Source organism: Hemitrygon akajei, chromosome 5, assembly GCF_048418815.1.
Source record: "Hemitrygon akajei chromosome 5, sHemAka1.3, whole genome shotgun sequence".
Taxonomy (NCBI): Eukaryota; Metazoa; Chordata; class Chondrichthyes; order Myliobatiformes; family Dasyatidae; genus Hemitrygon; species Hemitrygon akajei.
Window position 1 is genome coordinate 99,880,782 of NC_133128.1, and position 19,888 is coordinate 99,900,669.

Here is a 19,888-nt window from a genome sequence, read left to right on the forward strand (position 1 = left end):
CTGTACACAATATTCCAAATTTGGCCTGACCAATGCCTTGTACAATTTTAACATTACATCCCAACTTCTGTACTCAATGCTCTGATTTATAAAGGCCAGCGTTCCAAAAGCCTTCTTCACCACCCTATCTACATGAGACTCCACCTTCAGGGAACTATGCACTGTTATTCCTAGATCTCTCTGTTCCACTGCATTCCTCAATGCCCTACCATTTACCCTGTATGTTCTATTTGGATTATTCCTGCCAAAATGTAGAACCTCACACTTCTCAGCATTAAACTCCATCTGCCAACGTTCAGCCCATTCTTCTAACCGGCATAAATCTCCCTGCAAGCTTTGAAAACCCACCTCATTATCCACAACACCTCCTACCTTAGTATCATCAGCATACTTACTAATCCAATTTACCACCCCATCATCCAGATCATTTATGTATATTACAAACAACATTGGGCCCAAAACAGATCCCTGAGGCACCCCGCTAGTCACCGGCCTCCATCCCGATAAACAATTATCCACCACTACTCTCTGGCATCTCCCATCTAGCCACTGTTGAATCCATTTTATTACTCCAGCATTAATACCTAACAACTGAACCTTCTTAACTAACCTTCCATGTGGAACTTTGTCAAAGGCTTTGCTGAAGTCCATATAGACTACATCCACTGCCTTACCCTCGTCAACATTCCTCGTAACTACTTCAAAAAATTCAATAAGGTTTGTCAAACATGACCTTCCATGCACAAATCCATGCTGGCTACTCCTAATCAGATCCTGTCTATCCAGATAATTATAAATACTATCTCTAAGAATACTTTCCATTAATTTACCCACCACTGATGTCAAACTGACAGGTCTATAATTGCCAGGCTTACTTCTAGAACCCTTTTTAAACAATGGAACCACATGAGCAATACGCCAATCCTCCGGCACAATCCCCGTTTCTAATGACATCTGAAAGATCACCTCTCATGATTCTGCCTTATTCTACTACCCATAGTGCTTACATTCCTGCTTCACCTCTCCTGCTTATCCCCTCTGCTTCCCCTCCCCCACCCCTTGATCTTTCCTCTGATTGGTTTTTCACCTGCACTTTCCCCCTCCCCCCACTGTCTTTATGGGACCCCTGCTCACTTGACTGGATGCTGCCCGACCTGCTGAGTTCATCCAGCTTGTTTGTACATGTTGAAGTGGAGGGATGGGTTAGTAAATTTGCTGATGACACAAAGGTTGGGGGTGTTGTGGATAGTGTGGAGGGCTGTCAGATTTACAGCAGGACATCGAGAGAATGCTAGGCTGTGAAGTGGCAGATGGCGTTCAACCCAGATAAGTGTGAGGTGGTTCATTTTAGTAGGTCAAATATGATGTCAGAATAAAGTATTAATGGTAAGACTCTTGGCAGTGTGGAGGATCAGAGGGAGCTTGGGGTCTGAGTCCATAGGACACTCAAAGCTACTGCACAGGTTGGTTCTGTGGTTAACAAAGCATACGATGCATTGGCCTTCATCAATCGTGGGATTGAGTTTAGGAGCCAAGAGGTAATGTTACAGCTATATAGGACCCTGGTCAGACCCCATTTGGAGTACTGTGCTCAGTTCTGATCACCTCACTACAGGAAGGATGTGAAAACTATAGAAAGGGTGCAGAGGAGATTTTCAATGATGTTGCCTGGATTGGGAAGCATGCCTTATGAGAATAGGTTGAGTGAACTCGGCTTTTTCTCCTTGGAGCAGCAGAGGATGAGAGGTGACCTGATAGAGGTGTACAAGAGGATTAGAGGCATTGATTATGCAGATAGTCAGATGCTTTTTCCCAGGGCTGAAATGGCTAACACGAGAGGACACAGTTTTAAGGTGCTTGGAAGTAGGTACAGAGGGGATATCACGGGTAAGTTTTTTTTAAAAAAAACACAGAGAGTGATGAGTGCGTGGAATGGGCTGCTGGAGATGGTGGTGGAGGCAGATACAATAGGATCTTTTAAGAGACTCCTGGATAGGTACATGGAGCTTAGAAAAATAGAGGGCTAATAGAGGAAATTCACTCTAGTGAATTTCTAGGGTAAGTACATGTTCAGCACAGCATTGTGGGCCAAAGGGCCTGTATTGTGCTGTAGGTTTTCTATGTTTCTATGTCCTGGGTACTTTGTAGGCTGGTACTAAAGATGGAGCCAACTAAATTTACAACCCTCTGCAGCTTCTTTTGGTCCTGTGCAGTAGCCCCTCCATACCAGACAGTGAAGCAGCCTGTCAGAATGCTCTACATGGTATATCTACAGAAGTTTTTGCGTGTATTTGTTGACATACCAAATCGCTTCAGACTCTTAATGAAGTATAACCACTGTCTTGCCTTCTTTATAACTGTATCGATATGTTGGGACCAGGTGAGATCCTCAGAGATCTTTCCTCTTGTGGTTGAATATAAAATTCAGACCACTGGACCCCCTAAGCTGCTTGGGTCCGTGGCCATGCAGTAACTGAAATGCTCCTGTGCTGCTAGCTGTTGTTAGCACACAGCTGAAATTTTCTTTTATGTAATGTTAATATAAAATGCTGCGCAGTTTTCAGTCCATGTAAAAATTTCCTACTCAAGAGCAATGGTTGGTCTGTACAGCTGTTAAAAAAGAACAGAAAAGTATTAGAGGGAACGTTGATTAGGACTCACTGTTTAAAAAGAGAATGCCCATTTAAGAATATGATGCAGAAGCAGTTGTAGCAATCCGTCTATTCGACATCACCACTTCATCAAGTTCATGACTGATGTTCTACCTCAAGGGCATTTACCTGCACTAAAGCACATTCACCAATTCCCTTCATATCAGAAATCCATTGAGATCTGATTTGAAGGAACTCAAAGATTGCACCTCCACAGTCTCTCAGGGTAAAAGAAAACCCAAAGGTTCACCACATTGTGTGTGAAGAAATGTCTTCTCACATCAATGGCCTATCCTTTATTCTGGGATCGTACCCAGGTTCCATATTCTTCAGCCTGAGGAAATGTTCTCCCAGCATCTTTCACGTTAAGTCCTGTCAGAAGTTTGTAAATTTAAAAGTAATCTGCTCACATTTTTTGAGACTCTAAATAATAAAGGATTCAACCTTAGGTTTATTCAAACGGTTCAATAAAGCTAGTTCAATCTTGCCTTATACAGTAAATCTTTTATCCAAGGAACCACGCTATTGAATCTTTACTGTACTCTGTCCATGGCAAGCATATAACATTTCAGAAGGACAACTAAAATTGCACACAATACACCAGGCTAAGACAGAGGTGAGGCAATTATTTCCCTTTGACATCTATACTCACATCATTCTACAGATGTGCAGTAGAGAATGTCCTAAGAAGCTGCTTAACTGCACAGTACATTAATCATACTGTGACAGACAGGAAGGCTCTACAAAGGATGTTAAAACTGCCCAGTGCAGCAGCAGCAGCAGCCTACCCGCCATCAAGGACTTCTTCCCCCAAGCTATCAGACTCCTCAATACCCGAGGCCTGGACTGACACCTTGCCCTATTGTCCTGTTTATTATTTATTACAATGCCTGCACTGTTTTTGTGCACTTTATATAGTCCTGTGTAGGTCTGTAGTCTAGTGTAGCTTTCTCTGTTTTTTTTTACGTAGATCAGTCTAGTTTTTGTACTGTGTCATGTAACACCATGGTCCTGAAAAACGTTCTCATTTTTACTATCTACTGTCCCAGCAGTCATGGTCGAAATGACAATAAAAGTGACTTGACATGACTTGAAGGACTACAGAAGGTGCCAGAGAAAAGCCATAAACATCATGAAGGATCCCACCCATCCTGCTCATGAACTGTTTGGCCCCATCCACATCAGGCAAGAGGCTACATTATATTCCATCTGCCACTTCTTTACACATTCTCCTAATGTTTTAAATCCTTCTGCAACTCTCTACTTCCTCAACACTACCTGCCCCTCCATCTATCTCTGTATCATCTGCAAATTGGCCATAAAGCCATTGATTCTGTTATGCAAATCACCGACATACAACATAAACAGAAACCATCCCAACACCTACTCCTACATAACACCACTGGTCACCCGCAGCCAACCAAAAAAGGCCCCCTTTATTCCCAATCTCTGGCTGACTGGCAGAAAGCAATCTTCTATCCATGCTAGTATGTTTCACAAACAATGCTGCTAATAAAGGCAAATACTATCTTCAATCCTGAACCTTTTCTTCAAAGGATGTCCCCTCTATTCTATGGCCATGTCCTCTGGACAAACTCTACTATCATAGGAAACATCCTCTCCATATTTGCTCTACATTCAATAGATTTCAATGAGGTCACCCCTCATTCTTCTGAACTGTAGTGAATACAGGACCAGAGCCATCGAACACTCTTCATTTGACTAGCCATTTAATCCTGGAATCATTTTTGTGAACCTCTTTTGAACACTCTCCCGTTTCAGCATGTTCTTTCTAGGATAAGGGCCCAAAACTGCTCATAATACTCCAAGTGAGGCCTCACCAGTGTTTTATAAAGTCTTAACATTACATCCTTGCTTTTATATTCTAGTCCCCTTGAAATGAATACTATCCACAGACAAACCTGCAAATTAATCTTTAGGGAATCCTGAACAAGGATTCCCAAGTCCCTTCTGCACCCATTTTTTTAAAATTTTCTCTCCATTTAGGAAATAGTCAACCCTTTCACTTCTTCTATAAAAGTTCATGACCATATACTTGCCGACACTGTATTCCATCTGCTATTTCTTTGCCCATTCTCCCAATCTGTCCAAGTTCTTCTGTAGCCTACTTCCTCAAAACTACCTGTCCCTCCACCTATCTTCATATTGTCTGCAAACTTTACAGCAAAGTCATCAATTCCATCATCCAAATCACTGACATAAAAAGAATTGTTCTCAACACAGACCCCCATGGAATAGCACTATTCACCATCAGCCAACCAGAAAAGGCTCCCTTTACTCCCTCTCTTTGCCCCTTGCCAACTAGCCACTTATTTATCTATGATAGAATCTTTCCTGTAATACCATGGGCTTGTAGCTAGTTAAGCCGCCTCATGTGTGGCACCTTGTTGAATGCCTTTTGAAAATCCATGTACACAACATCAACTGATTCTCCTTTGTCTATCCTACTTGTTATTTCTTCAAAGAATTCCAACAGATTTGTCAGGCAAGATTTTCCTTTGAGAAAACCATGTTGACTATAGCCTATTTTATCATGTACCTCCAAGTACCCTGAGATCTCATCCTTAACAATCAAAACTCCAAGATCTTCCAAACACTGAGGGCAGACTAACTGCCCTATTTTCCCTTTCTTCTACCTCTCTCTCTTCTTGAAGAGTGGAGTGACATTTGCAATTTTCCAGTCGTCCATAGTGATTCTTGAAAGATGATTATGGATGCTTCCACGTTCTCTTCAGCCACCTCTTTCAGAACTCTGGGGTGTATCCCTAACTGTACTCAAGAACACAGAGGTAAAGGCACTTACAGCTGCTGTAGTGCATCTGATAAACATCCTCTGCAGTGTATTTGAAATGGGAGCTCCAGGATCCAGACTCAGCAACAATGAACAAGGTTCATTCAATATATTAACCTCAGAAATTATGTTTCCTGGATGTTGAACAGATCTTATTGTCAAATGCACTACAGTCAGCATTTTCTAGATACTCCCAAGTGTACAGAAGGATGTGCACGATAGTTAACTTCAATTCAATAAAAACTATTAGGAAAACGTAACTGATAGAATCATTAGGCAAGCCATAAAATAAATCATGTTTGTACTAAAGAACTGTATAATCTTGAAAGGATATAATTTAATACTAAAACCTTTAATGAATGTCAAAAAGAATAACACAATTATATTTTTGCTTTATACTACAAACGTGCTTTCTCTATATACTTACATATATTCATTCAGATTAAATATAAACCAAAACTTGTGTACTTGGGTTGGTGAAGATAAAAGGAATATTATTGCCTTTGTTTAAAATAAAGGTCAAAAAAATTACACAAAGCAAATATCAAGCTACAGTGCTTTTTAATATACAGATTTTATCATTCTTGTTCAACTGTTTGGAGCTATAATTAGGTTTCAAAATCATTTAGTTAAAATATGAACTCTTGGCACTCAGCTAAAAGGTTTGCTTGTTCTGCTGTATTTGTTAAAAGTCAAATTTGAACCACATCAGAAGAAATAGAAAAACATGTTTTGCATTCCAATTAATTTTAAATCCCATTTTGTTAACTTATATCTCTTGGAAATTACTAAACAATTTTGCTTTCATCTTGTGATGTTAATTTTGAAGACTGCAACTTCCAAGCCGCAGAATTCCAGTGCAAATGCTGCTATTGCATTGTACTACAGTATTTCACAGCATCACGTGATTATAGGTGCATTCTAATTTGTCGTAGTTAGTTACAGAATGCAAACAAATTATCTCACTTTAAACAATTAGCCACTAGAGCATCAACTTACCATCTTTTGGTTAATTGATTATTCATGGGAATACATCTCAGCAAGGTGCCAAGCATCATTAGCAAGGCAGTGAGAACCACAGTTAGCCTCAGACCTGTGAAGAAAGAAAAATTTAAAATCAAATACGAATGCAACAAAAACCATTGAAAAATAGAGCACACTTGCATAGTAACAGCAGAAGGAAATTTCAAATAAAGTATCTCCATTTTCCCACACATCCTCTCAATGGTCATAACAAACAAGATGGTGATGATGGACAAGCTATTAGATGTAATTTGATTATTTCTTTATGTTATTATTAGAGAAATACAATTCTAATTCACTCTTTTTAGATATTACAGTGTATTGTAACAAAGAATATGGTAACTTAAAACGTGAACTTGTGTGCCAGAGCATCAGAGGGCAATATGGTGCACATTTTCCAGGTGAGTTAGATTATGGACCATTTCTTAATGGTGTGTTACCAGATTGTCTCAAGTTTTATGGCACAAGGAAGTTTCAGAGTACAAGTTTCCCCCCAGCATCCGAAGGTAGAGTGTTCCAATGAAACCGTTTGTAATCCAAAATGTCATAAATCAAAGAAGCAATTACCATTAATTTATATAGGAAAAATTTCTGAGCGTTCCCAGACCCAAAAAAAACCTACCAAATTAAAGCAATTAACACATAAAACCTAAAATAACACTAAACATATAGTAAAAGCAGGAATGATATGATAAATATACACCCTATATAAAGTAGAAATATTGTAGGTATGGTGTAGTTTCACTTATCAATCTCGGGAAGACTGCTAGCCAAAATCGATTTGGAGGAAAAAAATCGGCACGTACACGCGTACGTACGCAGATGCATACGCACGTACACGTATTGGAGTATAAAAGTATAAACTCAGTTATTTGCTATGAATGTACTCAATTTAGTAGAATGAAATCTTAGGAATGTAGAGGTAACTAAAGAGCTAAAGAAATGTAGATTAGAACATTGCTCAGTTCTGAGTTTTCCTATTTGCTATGCATGTACCCAATTTGGTAGGAGACTGCAGTCTGAAGATGACAATGGTGTGTTAAAGAAAGGTAGCTAAGAGATGTAGATTAGAACATTGCTCAGTTCTGAGTTTATTATTTTCTATGCATGTATTCAATTTGGTAGGAGACAGAGATCTTAAAAATGTGGAAGACAATGGTGTGTTAATGAGAGGTAGCTAAAGAACTAAAGAAATGTAGATTAGAACAGTGCTCAGTTCTGAGTTTATTATTTGCTATGCACAGTGTACATGCAGCACGTGTAAAATGCAGCTAGAGTTTGCTTTAAAAGCCGCCGTGTCTGAGGATCGGTGGGCAATCAGCGACTAGTTCAATGACTGTCTCAGCTTTGATTTGCAAATTAAAGTTTAACCCTTCTTGAAGAATCTTCTGCGTCTCCTGGTCATTTGTAAGGCACGAAAAACCACGACATAATTGGCGTCACGAACAGGATCGGATAGAGACCCGCGGAAAGGAAACGGCAGATTGGGAACGCTTCGCGGTCCTCTAGGGACCCCCACAAGGCTAACAGAATTAAGGGTGCACCCAAACAAAAGGAAAGCGCTTTTTGCGACAATTTGGACTAAGAATTCTGTTGGCTTTGGGGAGGTCTTGGAGTCTCAGAAGTGTGGAACCACTGCCGAAGGGTCTCTCCGGTCCAAAGAATCTGGCAGAATTGGGGATTAACGGAGGAGGCTCAGAGGATTGCTCAAGAACACTGCAGTGAGGGTAAGTACAAATAAGTTAATACGTTAAGAAAAAGTCCTCGTGGTTACCGCCTTAAAAGAGAAGGGTCTGCTCGGGCGAGGTGTTAGAATAGAATTAGGGTAGAAAGTCCTCGTGGTTACCGCCTTAAGAGAGAAGGGTCTGCTCGGGCGAGGTGTTAGAATAGAATTAGAGTAGAAAGTCCTCATGGTTACCGCCTTAAGAGAGAAGGGTCTGCTCGGGGTAGGTGTTAGAATAGAATTAAGAGTAGAAAGTCCTCGTGGTTACCGCCTCAAGAGAGAAGGGTCTGCTCGGGCGAGGTGTTAGAATAGAATTAGGGTAGAAAGTCCTCGTGGTTACCGCCTCAAGAGAGAAGGGTCTGCTCGGGCGAGGTGTTAGAACAGAATTAGGGTAGAAAGTCCTCGTGGTTACCGCCTCAAGAGAGAAGGGTCTGCTCGGGCGAGGTGTTAGAATAGAATTAGGGTAGAAAGTCCTCGTGGTTACTGCCTCAAGAGAGGAGGGTCTGCTCGGGCGAGGTGTTAGAATAAAATTAGGGTAGAAAGTCCTCGTGGTTACCGCCTCAAGAGAGAAGGGTCTGCTCGGGCGAGGTGTTAGAATAGGTGTAGAATTAGAGTAAATAATATTATCCAGTAAACAAACTGTGAATCTCTGAAATACCTTAACAAGAGAGAATAACATGACAGGTAAAGGAACAGCAGTAGAGATTCTGAGCAAAAAATTCCCATTTTTTCAAAATGAGATCACAAAAACTTCAGAAAAATGGGAAAAAAGAACCAAAAACCTGGTCCCAAAGTGGCCAATAGAAGGAACATTTGATGTAAGTTTGTGCGAAGAAATGGAGGGACTACCGTAGATTCCGGACTACAGAGCGCACCTGATTAAAAGCCGCTGGCTCTAATTTTAGAAATAAAATCATTTTTTTTATTATACAGGCCGCTTCGGATTTTAGGCCGCACCGAATTTCAGGCGGAACGGATTTTCGGCGCACTGGATTTCCGGCGGACCGGATTTTCGGTGCACTGGATTTCCGGCGGACCGGATTTTCGGCGCACCGAATTTTCGGCCGCTTGTAATATGAGATATTTACACAGAAAGATATTACACGTGTTGGGCTTCAAATTCTGCCCTGTGTTCGTTTTGGAAGAGAGACAACCAACACCGGATTACAGTGCAGCGTGGCTTTATTGCAGAACGCGTTTTGCCTTCCCCTTACATTCTGTTCTTATTTATACTCCTTTTTCCCCCAAACCAAACCCTCGCTACACATATTTGGTAAGGCTAAACTTTGTTATACCTACCGGTATTTGGTAACATCGGACACTTGTGTCCTTATTGGCCCGATACCATTCACACACGAGTTTTACTGTTTTTTTGTTTACTGAATCGCTAGTAGTTTCGGTGCAGCGGAATCCTCAGTTTCGCTCCCTCCCTCCCTTGTACTGCTGTCTAATATCACGTGAGCCATTCCTGACCTGAAGCGGCAGTCCCAAATTAAATCTCCACCGTCTCACCATCGATTCATGTATGCCAAGATTACGCGCAGCAGCTCGATTTCCTTGTTCAACCGCCAGATTGATTGCCTTTAACTTAAAAGCTGCATCATATGCTTTTCTTCGAGTGTTTTCCATGTTGATGAGGGTGAGTACAAATGGCTGATTTACAATAATTTGTGAAGTGCGCTTGATTTATCGTACAATTTCATTGGACCTCTGTGAACTACTCATCAATTTTATTGGTCTACTGTTACGAGGCAAAATGTTTTGGCGGCATGGGAAAAAACTTTCTATTAGCCGCACCTTATTATAAGCCGCTATGTTCAATGCTGTTCAAAGCATGGGAAAAAAGTAGCGGCTTATAATCCGACATCTACGGTAATTAAAAATTACAAATCAAAAGATAAATCTAAGAAAAGAGAGCAAAAAAGAGAACGAGAAATGGAAGTGCTAAAACTCTTCAGAACGGAGGGAGAAAGGCTGAGGAGGACAGGTAGAATATTGATTACAAGCGAGGAAGACACTAAGGTGCTGGAGAGACAACCTATTAAAGAGAAAGAAGGGTGTGATGAGAAGCTGGCTTCAGCTCCGTACCCGGATGCGAAGGAACCCCTAAGCAGTGCCCCCTGCTGACGGGAACAGTAAACATGTAGGGAGAAGTCCAAGTTTGGGATAATAAAAAAAAACAATACGAGAAGGAAAGAGCGGCGATATGGAAGGAGATACAGGCAGAAAGGATAAAGATAGAACAGGGTCAGAGAGAAATGCAAGAACAGATTGAACGGATGAAATACTTGAGAGAGGAAAAGGAGTATGAGGAGTATCGATTATACCATAGAAATAAACAGACTAGAAAAGGTGACTCATTGGAGGAGCAAGAGTTAAGTGGAGAGAGAGAGAGAGAGAGAGAGAGAGAGGATGTGAGAATTTGTGGGGAAGAGGTAGGAGGCATAACCCTAGAAGGAAAGAAGGAGGCAGTAGGGGAGCGACTTGCTGAAGTAGAGAGAGAGCCAGATAAGTTACTAAAAGAGGATTGCCAGGAGAGATGCGGAAAATATTCTAGGGGCCAACCAGGTATTGAATACAGACAGAAAGGAAGGACTCCACAGGGAGGCCGAGGGAAGAGCGGAACCCCGGAGACATTTGTGTGGGAGGCAGTAAAGACATACCCTGAGACAGATGGGGAGTCAGGTGAGGAGGAAAGCCAGGGCAGGTGGGAAGGAGCAGGAAGAATGATGCCGTTGTTAGTTAAAGGATCAGGACAAGTGCAGTATATCCTTTGGGGATCCCAGGACCTAGAAGGGCTGAAAAACACTCTGCCCAATTTACATGAAGGAGCAGGGAAACGGATTAGAGCCTTTGAAGAAGAAACAGCGGGACGATTATTGGCTATGGGAGATTTGAAGGCACTGTTGATAAGGTTGATGGGAACCTCCAAATTTAACGAACTAATGGAAATGGCTGGCATAGTAAACTTGAACGACCCAAGAACTGATGGAGATGGGTTTGACAGAGTGAGGCAGAGGGTATGGCAGGCCCTCAGAAAGCTTTATCCACCCAAAGTGGACCCCAAAGCCTTAAAAGGGGATCCACTGGGAGACACTGAAAACCCAGCAGCCTACGTAGAAAACCAGTTGAAAAGGTGGAGACTGGAGACAGAGCAAGAGGTGGAGAATAGCTTATTTATGACCTCACTGTTCCGACATAGCATTTTGGATGCAATGCCGCCACAAGTAAAATCCAAACTGGAGGAGGTGGTTGGGCTAACGTCAAAGACCCCACAAGAATTTAGAGACCACGTAGTCCATGCGGTTGAGAAATACCGGAAAGACAAACAAAGATTGGCTGAGCAGCAGGAACAGGTGCAAAGAAAGTTAATACAAATGCAGCTCGAAGAACTCAAAAAGAAGGAAAAAGAGAAAAATAAAAAGATGCTGCCAACAACCACTGGTTCGAGTACAGCCATCGAGCTCGACAAAACACTGCTATATGAAGGGACCGATCATACTATAAGACAAGGGCTGGAAAACCCCATGCCAATAAGTAACTTTGAGGGAGCATTCCCACAAATGCCCTAACAGGAACAGACTAAATTCAAACCGCCCAGACAGGACTGGAAGTTCCAAGGAGGGGGACAGAGAAGCTATGGGCAAAGGGGAGGCAGATGAGGAACCCATTGTTCAGGTTATTTTAGAAGGGCAACTGACACCAATGATGATAGATTTTGCGTACAGCCACAGTATGCTCTTCACCTTCACATGTTAGGAAAGTTTATTAAGACGGTAGGGTTCTCGGGGAAAACACAGTTGACACAGTGCACGGCTCCAGTGCGGTTGAGAATGGGAAATAAAGAAATTGTTTTGCCGGTGCTAGTAATTAAAGGAACTCCGATTAATTTGTTAGGCAGAGATGCCTTGTTGAAACTGGAATTAAAATTAGAATGCACCAGAAATGGGCTGAGTGTGAAAAGAGCAGGGGCTCAATTGATAGTGCGAGAAGACAAGAAGGCCAATGTCTTTTGGATAGGAGACATCGCAGACCAGATTCAGGAAACCTGGGAAAAATGGAAAAAGGGCGTGCAGGCTGTATTACCCAGGGCTGTAGTGCCCAAATCTGAGCTACATTGTACAGTGATTTTTGACGAGACTCAGAACAGGGAGTTAGAGGAGAGATGGCACCTAGAGGCATGTACCCAGCAGCACCTGGAAGGGGAGGCTGTGATAATTGGAAAGCAAGGGGCAGCTTTACAAGTTAAGTGGAACACCTTTTTAGAAAAATGGTACAGGATACCGGAGGCGGCGCCCCATGTAACGTTGTTGGTAAATAAGGGATATCAGTCTAAAGACTTAGGACCTTTAGTTAAGAGTGCTGAAACCGTAACAGTGTGGAGGAAAATCATGCCAGAGGTGTGGATATCAGAAGACAACAATTGTATTAAAATAATGGTAAGTGTAGATATGGTAGGGACAGTGAGAGAGGTCGAAATAACTCCCTACCCACACATGCCCGTGCTGGGAAAGGAAAGAGGCCAGCAGAAAGATAAAAGGTTAGATGAGTTGCCGTCTATTCTGTGGTCACAGCATGACACGGACGTAGGAAAAATAAAAACAGCTAGTCCGATGGAAATAAAGCTGAAAAAAGGAGCAATTCCACCCAGGAGACCACAATACCCACTAAGACCAGAAGCAGAAGAGGGAATAGCGTCGACAGTGCAGGGGTTGCTTGAAATAGGAGTGCTTAAAAGAACAAACAGTCCATGCAATACCCCGTTGTTGCCGGTCTTAAAAGCAGATAAATCTAAGTGGAGATTGGTGCATGATTTGCAAGCGGTAAACGATGTGGTAGAGGACTGGCCAGCGGTAGTCCCCAACCCACACACGCTTTTGACTAATGTTACTCCAGAAGCAAGTTACTTTTCAGTGATCGATTTGTGTTCGGCTTTCTTCAGCATTCCTCTGGCTGAGCAGAGTCAGTGTTTGCATTTACTTACAGAGGTGCTCAGTATACCTATACCAGAATGCCGCAAGGATTTAAACATTCACCACACATTTTTAATCAGGTATTGAAGGCAGACCTAGAGGGCATGCCATTGGAAAGTACATTGTTACAATATGTGGATGACCTGTTGATTTGCGCCCACAGCGAGGAACAGTGTAAGCAGGACACTATAACTCTGTTAGAGAAGCTAGCACACGGAGGACATAAAGTATCCAAAAAGAAACTGCAATTCTGCACGCAGCAAGTGGAGCACTTAGGCAGGGTAATATCCAAGGGAGTGAAGGCGATAGCACCAGATCAGATTGAGGCGATAGCTAAGGCCCCAAAACCCCAGACTGTAGGGCAGATGATGACATTTTTGGGAATGGCAGGGTACAGCTCAGATTGGATAGGAGAATATGCTGAGATTGTGGCACCTTTAAGAAAGATAATGAAAGAAGCAGGACATACAAATTTGAAGAACGGCTTACAGTGGAATGGAGAGGCGGAGATAGCTTTCAGTACTATTAAGCAGGAATTGCAGTCAGCACCAGCATTAGCTTTGCCTAATTACGAGAAGGTTTTTTATTTGTATGTATCCAATCGACAGGAGGGTTATGTTACAGCGGTTCTAACACAAGAGACAGGCACAGGAAAAGCAAAGCAGCCGATAGCATACTACAGTACGAGACTAGATGAGGTGGCTCAGGGGTACCCACCCTGTTATCAGGGATTGGCGGCGCTGTACTATGCATATGAAAAGGCATCATCGGTAACCCTGGACTATCCTGTAACTCTGTACACACACCACAAAGTAGCAGAACTGCTGGAAAGAGGGAAATTTGTGCTGACGCCAGCCAGGATAGTAGCGTATCAGATGCTATTGACATTTCCTGACATAACTATACAGAGATGCACTACCAGTAATATAGCCGATTTTGTCCCTTTAGACTATGAAGAAGAACCCCATGATTGTGTAGGGAAGACGATGGCATTTGCCAAATTAAGAGCAGATTTACGGTCAGAACCACTGGAGGAGATAGATAAAAAGGTTCTGTTCATAGATGGCTCTTGTTATAGGGATTATGATGGAAATCACGCAGGATTCTCAGTGGTGCAGCAGGATCAGTCGAGCTATAAGATTATTAGGATGGAGCCATGTCCCCAACCGTGTTCCGCCCAACTAGCAGCAATCAAAGCCCTGACAGCTGCGTGTGAAATGATGGAAGGCAAGAAAGTAGACATCTATACTGATCCAGCATATGCTCACGGAGTATGCCATTTGTTCGGGGCAGTGTGGAAGCAGAGAGGTTTTAAAAAAAGTAGCGGAGATCCCATACAACATTGTCAGCAAATTCTAGACTTAATAAAAGCCATAATGAAACCTAAAGCATTGGCTATAGTAAAATGCCAGGCACATAAAAAGGGAAACGATGTAATAACAAAGGAAAATCAAGCTGCAGACGAGGCAGCTAGAAAAGCGTCTGGATGTACGTCAGCTGTCATTGCCCCCCAGGTAAGCCTAACTCCAGAACCTGACATAGAGGACCTAATTGAAATACAAGGTAAGGCAACTTTGGCGGAACAGACAATGTGGAGAAAAAGGGGGGCCAAGCAGAACCCGGAAGGCTTGTGGAGCACGGAAGACGGTTTATTGGTAGCGCCCACCCTTCTACTGACGATTCTGATTTCAGAAGCGCATGGGATGGACCATTGTGCAAGGGGGGAAGTGATAAGGAAAATAAAGAAGGATGGTTTTTGGTCACCTTTATTTACAGGCTTCAGTGGACTTTGTTTTGTCACAGTGTGAGGTATGCGCACAAAATAATGTTCGGAAGGGAATTACAACCCCAATAGGTCATATTCCTGTACCTGAAGGACCATTTAAACATTTAGTGATCGATTACGTAGACATGATAAAGACATTGGTAAAATTCCTGACAAATGAAGTGATCCCAAGGTTTGGAATACCTTACAGAAGTTAGCTCAGACAATGGTTCAGCTTTTATCTAGAAAGTGGTCAAACTGGTACTACAGGCGCTGAGGATAAAGCAAAGGTTTGGATGTGTATACCACCCTCAGTCGCAGGGCATGGTAGAGAGAATTAATGGAACCCTGAAAGCCAAACTAAACAAAATTTGTGCAGATACTAAACTTAATTGGGTCGATGCTTTACCGTTAGCATTGATGAGTTACCGCATGCAAACTAATCGAATGACATGCCTGCCACCGCATGAGATGCTCACTGGGAAGCTATCATACCTGTGATAGGGGTAAGCAAAAATGTTGAATGGATATACTATATATACTATAATCAACAGAGGTTCATTAACTACACCTATGATGCACTGGAGGCCTTAAGGCAACAGCTAGATGCAACTAGCAGGGTGGCGTGGCAAAACAGACAGGTACTGGATTGGCTTTTGGTAGAGAAAGGGGGTGTGTGTGTAATGTTTGGAGAACAATGCTGCACTTTCATACCGAACAATACTAGCCCAGAAGGGTCTTTCACCAGAGCAATGAATAAGTTAAAGAATCTGCGGACGGAGGTCAAACAGAACGCAGGGTTCGGACATCAGTTATTTGACTGGTTAGAAAGTAGACTCGGAGGATGGGGAGCATGGCTGACTAAAATAGCAATAACTGTTAGTATTATAGCATGGCTGACTAAAATAGCAATAACTGTTAGTATTATATTGTTGAGCTGTGCGCTTCTGCTGTGCTGTTTTCTTTCTTGTCTCAAATCTCTTGTAGTGCGTGCTGCAACCAAACAATTTCCGATGCTCGTGGCAATTACTGAAGCAAGCTTAGTAGAGAAAGAAACACCGAAAATGTATCGTTACAGCCTACAACACCTGCAGGATGAACAAGAGCAAAACAACAGTGTGGGAGTAGATTGTAAGGGCTGATGAGTCTTTTTCCCTGTCTCAGGTACAAAGAGCCACCCAGGGTAACTGGGAGAGAATACTTTGAGGTCTTGGCGCAGAAAATTATAGTTTAACCCGAGATTTGGGAATAAGTGCTGGAGTTTATTGGGGCTTTTGTGCGCAGACTCTTCGTCTTCTTTCTCTGTGTGAGACCCTCTGGGTCTCAAAGGGGGGATATATTGGAGTATAAAAGTATAAACTCAGTTATTTGCTATGAATGTACTCAATTTAGTAGAATGAAATCTTAGAGCTAAAGAAATGTAGATTAGAACATTGCTCAGTTCTGAGTTTTCCTATTTGCTATGCATGTACCCAATTTGGTAGGAGACTGCAGTCTGAAGATGACAATGGTGTGTTAAAGAAAGGTAGCTAAGAGATGTAGATTAGCACATTGCTCAGTTCTGAGTTTATTATTTTCTATGCATGTATTCAATTTGGTAGGAGACAGAGATCTTAAAAATGTGGAAGACAACGGTGTGTTAATGAGAGGTAGCTAAAGAACTAAAGAAATGTAGATTAGAACAGTGCTCAGTTCTGAGTTTATTATTTGCTATGCACAGTGTACGTGCAGCACGTGTAAAATGCAGCTAGAGTTTGCTTTAAAAGCTGCTGTGTCCGAGGATCGGTGGGCAATCAGCGACTAGTTCAATGACTGTCTCAGCTTTGATTTGCAAATTAAAGTTTAACCCTTCTTGAAGAATCTTCTGCGTCTCCTGGTCATTTGTAAGGCACGAAAAACCACGACACACGCATGCGCAAACAACTGCCCGCACAAGGCTTCACGGTCATTGTAGTCTTTCTTGGGGTAAACACACGTATAAAGTGGGCGTCTTTTTTTTTGTAAAAGCGAAAATCTCTTTGGTTAGCGAAAACAGGTACTAATGTAGGTCTTTCGTAACAGCGAGTTGTCATAAAACGAACATTCGAAAAGCGGGGGTCACCTGTATGTGATAAGGAATGAATGAGCACTGAGCAAAGTACCACATGAGCAGCTTGGAAATTATATCTACAGTGCCTAGTGTTCCTATTCCCCACACCTTCACGTCCACTTCTTCTCTTAACTGCTCAGAGAAGTCTATATATAAAGAAAATGGGAGGAATTCAACATAAAGAAATAGTGGATGGTTCAACATTTACTAAATGATTTCAAGTGAAAGGGATCACCAGATTTGGAACCGGTAAAGATAAACCATGCTTCATGATTATCAAGCAGTCCCCATGCCAACCTTACACATTTTGCATCCAGATATCACCAGCTGCTGCCGATCAGCTGACTGGAATCAACAGGCTGCCATTAGATAGATAGAGATAGATAGATAGATAGATACTTTATTCATCCCCATGGGGAAATTCAACTTTTTTCCAATGTCCCATACACTTGTTGTAGCAAAACTAATTACATACAATACTTAACTCAGTAAAGAATATGATATGCATCTAAATCACTATCTCAAAAAGCATTAATAATAGCTTTTAAAAAAAGTTCTTAAGTCCTGGCGGTAGAATTGTAAAGCCTAATGGCATTGGGGAGTATTGACCTCTTCATCCTGTCTGAGGAGCATTGCATCGATAGTAACCTGTCGCTGAAACTGCTTCTCTGTCTCTGGATGGTGCTATGTAGAGGATGTTCAGAGTTATCCATAATTGACCGTAGCCTACTCAGCGCCCTTCGCTCAGCTACCGATGTTAAACTCTCCAGTACTTTGCCCACGACAGAGCCCGCCTTCCTTACCAGCTTATTAAGACGTGAGGCGTCCCTCTTCTTAATGCTTCCTCCCCAACACGCCACCACAAAGAAGAGGGCGCTCTCCACAACTGACCTATAGAACATCTTCAGCATCTCACTACAGACATTGAATGACGCCAACCTTCTTAGGAAGTACAGTCGACTCTGTGCCTTCCTGCACAAGGCATCTGTGTTGGCAGTCCAGTCTAGCTTCTCGTCTAACTGTACTCCCAGATACTTGTAGGTCTTAACCTGCTCCACACATTCTCCATTAATGATCACTGGCTCCATATGAGGCCTAGATCTCCTAAAGTCCACCACCATCTCCTTGGTCTTGGTGATATTGAGACGCAGGTAGTTTGAGTTGCACCATATCACAAAGTCCTGTATCAGTTTCCTATACTCCTCCTCCTGTCCATTCCTGACACACCCCACTATGGCCGTGTCATCAGCGAACTTCTGCACATGGCAGGACTCCGAGTTATATTGGAAGTCTGATGTGTACAGGGTGAACAGGACCGGAGAGAGTACGGTTCCCTGCGGCGCCCCTGTGCTGCTGACCACCGTGTCAGACCTACAGTACATTACCCTGAGCAGGTGTCACTAAATCATCCAGGTCTAGAATTTTTAATGGAAAAGTGGGTGCCTGCAGTGGCTGAGGCTGTTGGCACCAAATCCATCCTGGAATTCAACAGGAGGTGGAAAACAGAAGATCCACAAGCTGTGCAGACACCCAGAGGCAAGAAAAGAAAATTAACAGAGCCATGGAGATTATTGTTATAAATCAAGCTTCAAGGTCTTAACAATAAGTTCGATAGTTTTGCATAAACCTTCAAGGTCAAGTTTTTGCACTTCCATCATTTTTAAATAATAAAGCAGGATATTTTGGCAGGTTTGCAAGCACCGTTTTTGTCACATACTGCTTTAACTATTCAGCTGATATCTCAGTCAAATTTACATTGGTAGGGAAAGGAAAAATGGAAGACCAACTCAGTAATTTCATTGTGAAATGTTAAACTGTGGGAGAGACCAATATGAAAATGGTTATTTGGAAAGAAAAGAGGAAGGTGGCATCCATCGTTCAGGACCCCAGCAGGGAGAAAGTACAGGAGCCCTTAGAGACTCGCTCGACATTTTAGGAATAGCTTATTCCCCACCACTGTTAGATGTATGGACAATGAACCAACCCATAAACACTGTATCAGTATTATTGCTTTCTTTTTGCACTATTTTTAAATACTTTTTCCTGAATCATAATCAGATTTACTATCACTGACATGTTGTGAAATCTGTTGTTTGCATCAAATAGATAAACTACAAATTACACCCACACACACATCCACAATCACCCATACACACACCCCACGTTTTATACAGACACCAACATACACACACAGTTAATTGGTTTCTTCAGTTTAATTGGGCCATCATAGTTAATTGGGGCAGCCACTTAATTGGGACAACTCTTAAAGAACTCTCAAATCTCCCCTTAATCTTCTATGCTCCAGGGAATAAAGTTCTAACTATTCAATCTTTCCTTATAAATCAGGTCTTCCAGTCCTTGCAACATCCTTGCAAACTTTCTTTGAGCTCTTTCAACCTTATGAACATCTTTGCTGTAGATAGGTGACCAAAACTGCACCCATACACCAAATTAGGATTCACCAATGTCTTATAAAACTTCAATATAACATCCCAACTCCTGTAAACAATACTATGATCTATGAAGGCCAATGAGCCTGTAGTGGTTATCTGAACACAAGCCATTAACTACTGAGAGGCTATGCCAGGATACAAGACACTGTATGATGTGCTTCCAAATAATGAATTTCCAAGCCAAAAAAGGCATTCCTTTGTTACAAAACCAGCAAACTAAATAAGCAATAGCTTTCAAATGAGTTAATCACGACTGGAATATAGGTGATAAGTCAACTGTAAGTTACTTATAAGTGGCTAATACACTCCATTTCATTTCTAAAAGGGATTATCTAACGAATTTAATATTAAACACACAGCACATATTTTCCTCACATGAATATAGAGATAAGTCACTTA

At 42.0% G+C, this 19,888-nt stretch overlaps 1 protein-coding gene across 2 annotated transcripts in view; it reads right to left on the reverse strand.

The window, feature by feature from the left end:
* Positions 1 to 19,888, reverse strand: part of slc49a4 (solute carrier family 49 member 4) — a 148,585-nt gene that overhangs the window by 81,078 nt on the left and 47,619 nt on the right. For both annotated transcript variants that reach the window (XM_073046136.1, XM_073046137.1), the window contains exon 2: positions 6,463 to 6,556. In XM_073046136.1, the coding sequence (XP_072902237.1) occupies positions 6,463 to 6,556 (94 nt within the window). The remainder of the gene's footprint in view (positions 1 to 6,462; positions 6,557 to 19,888) is intronic.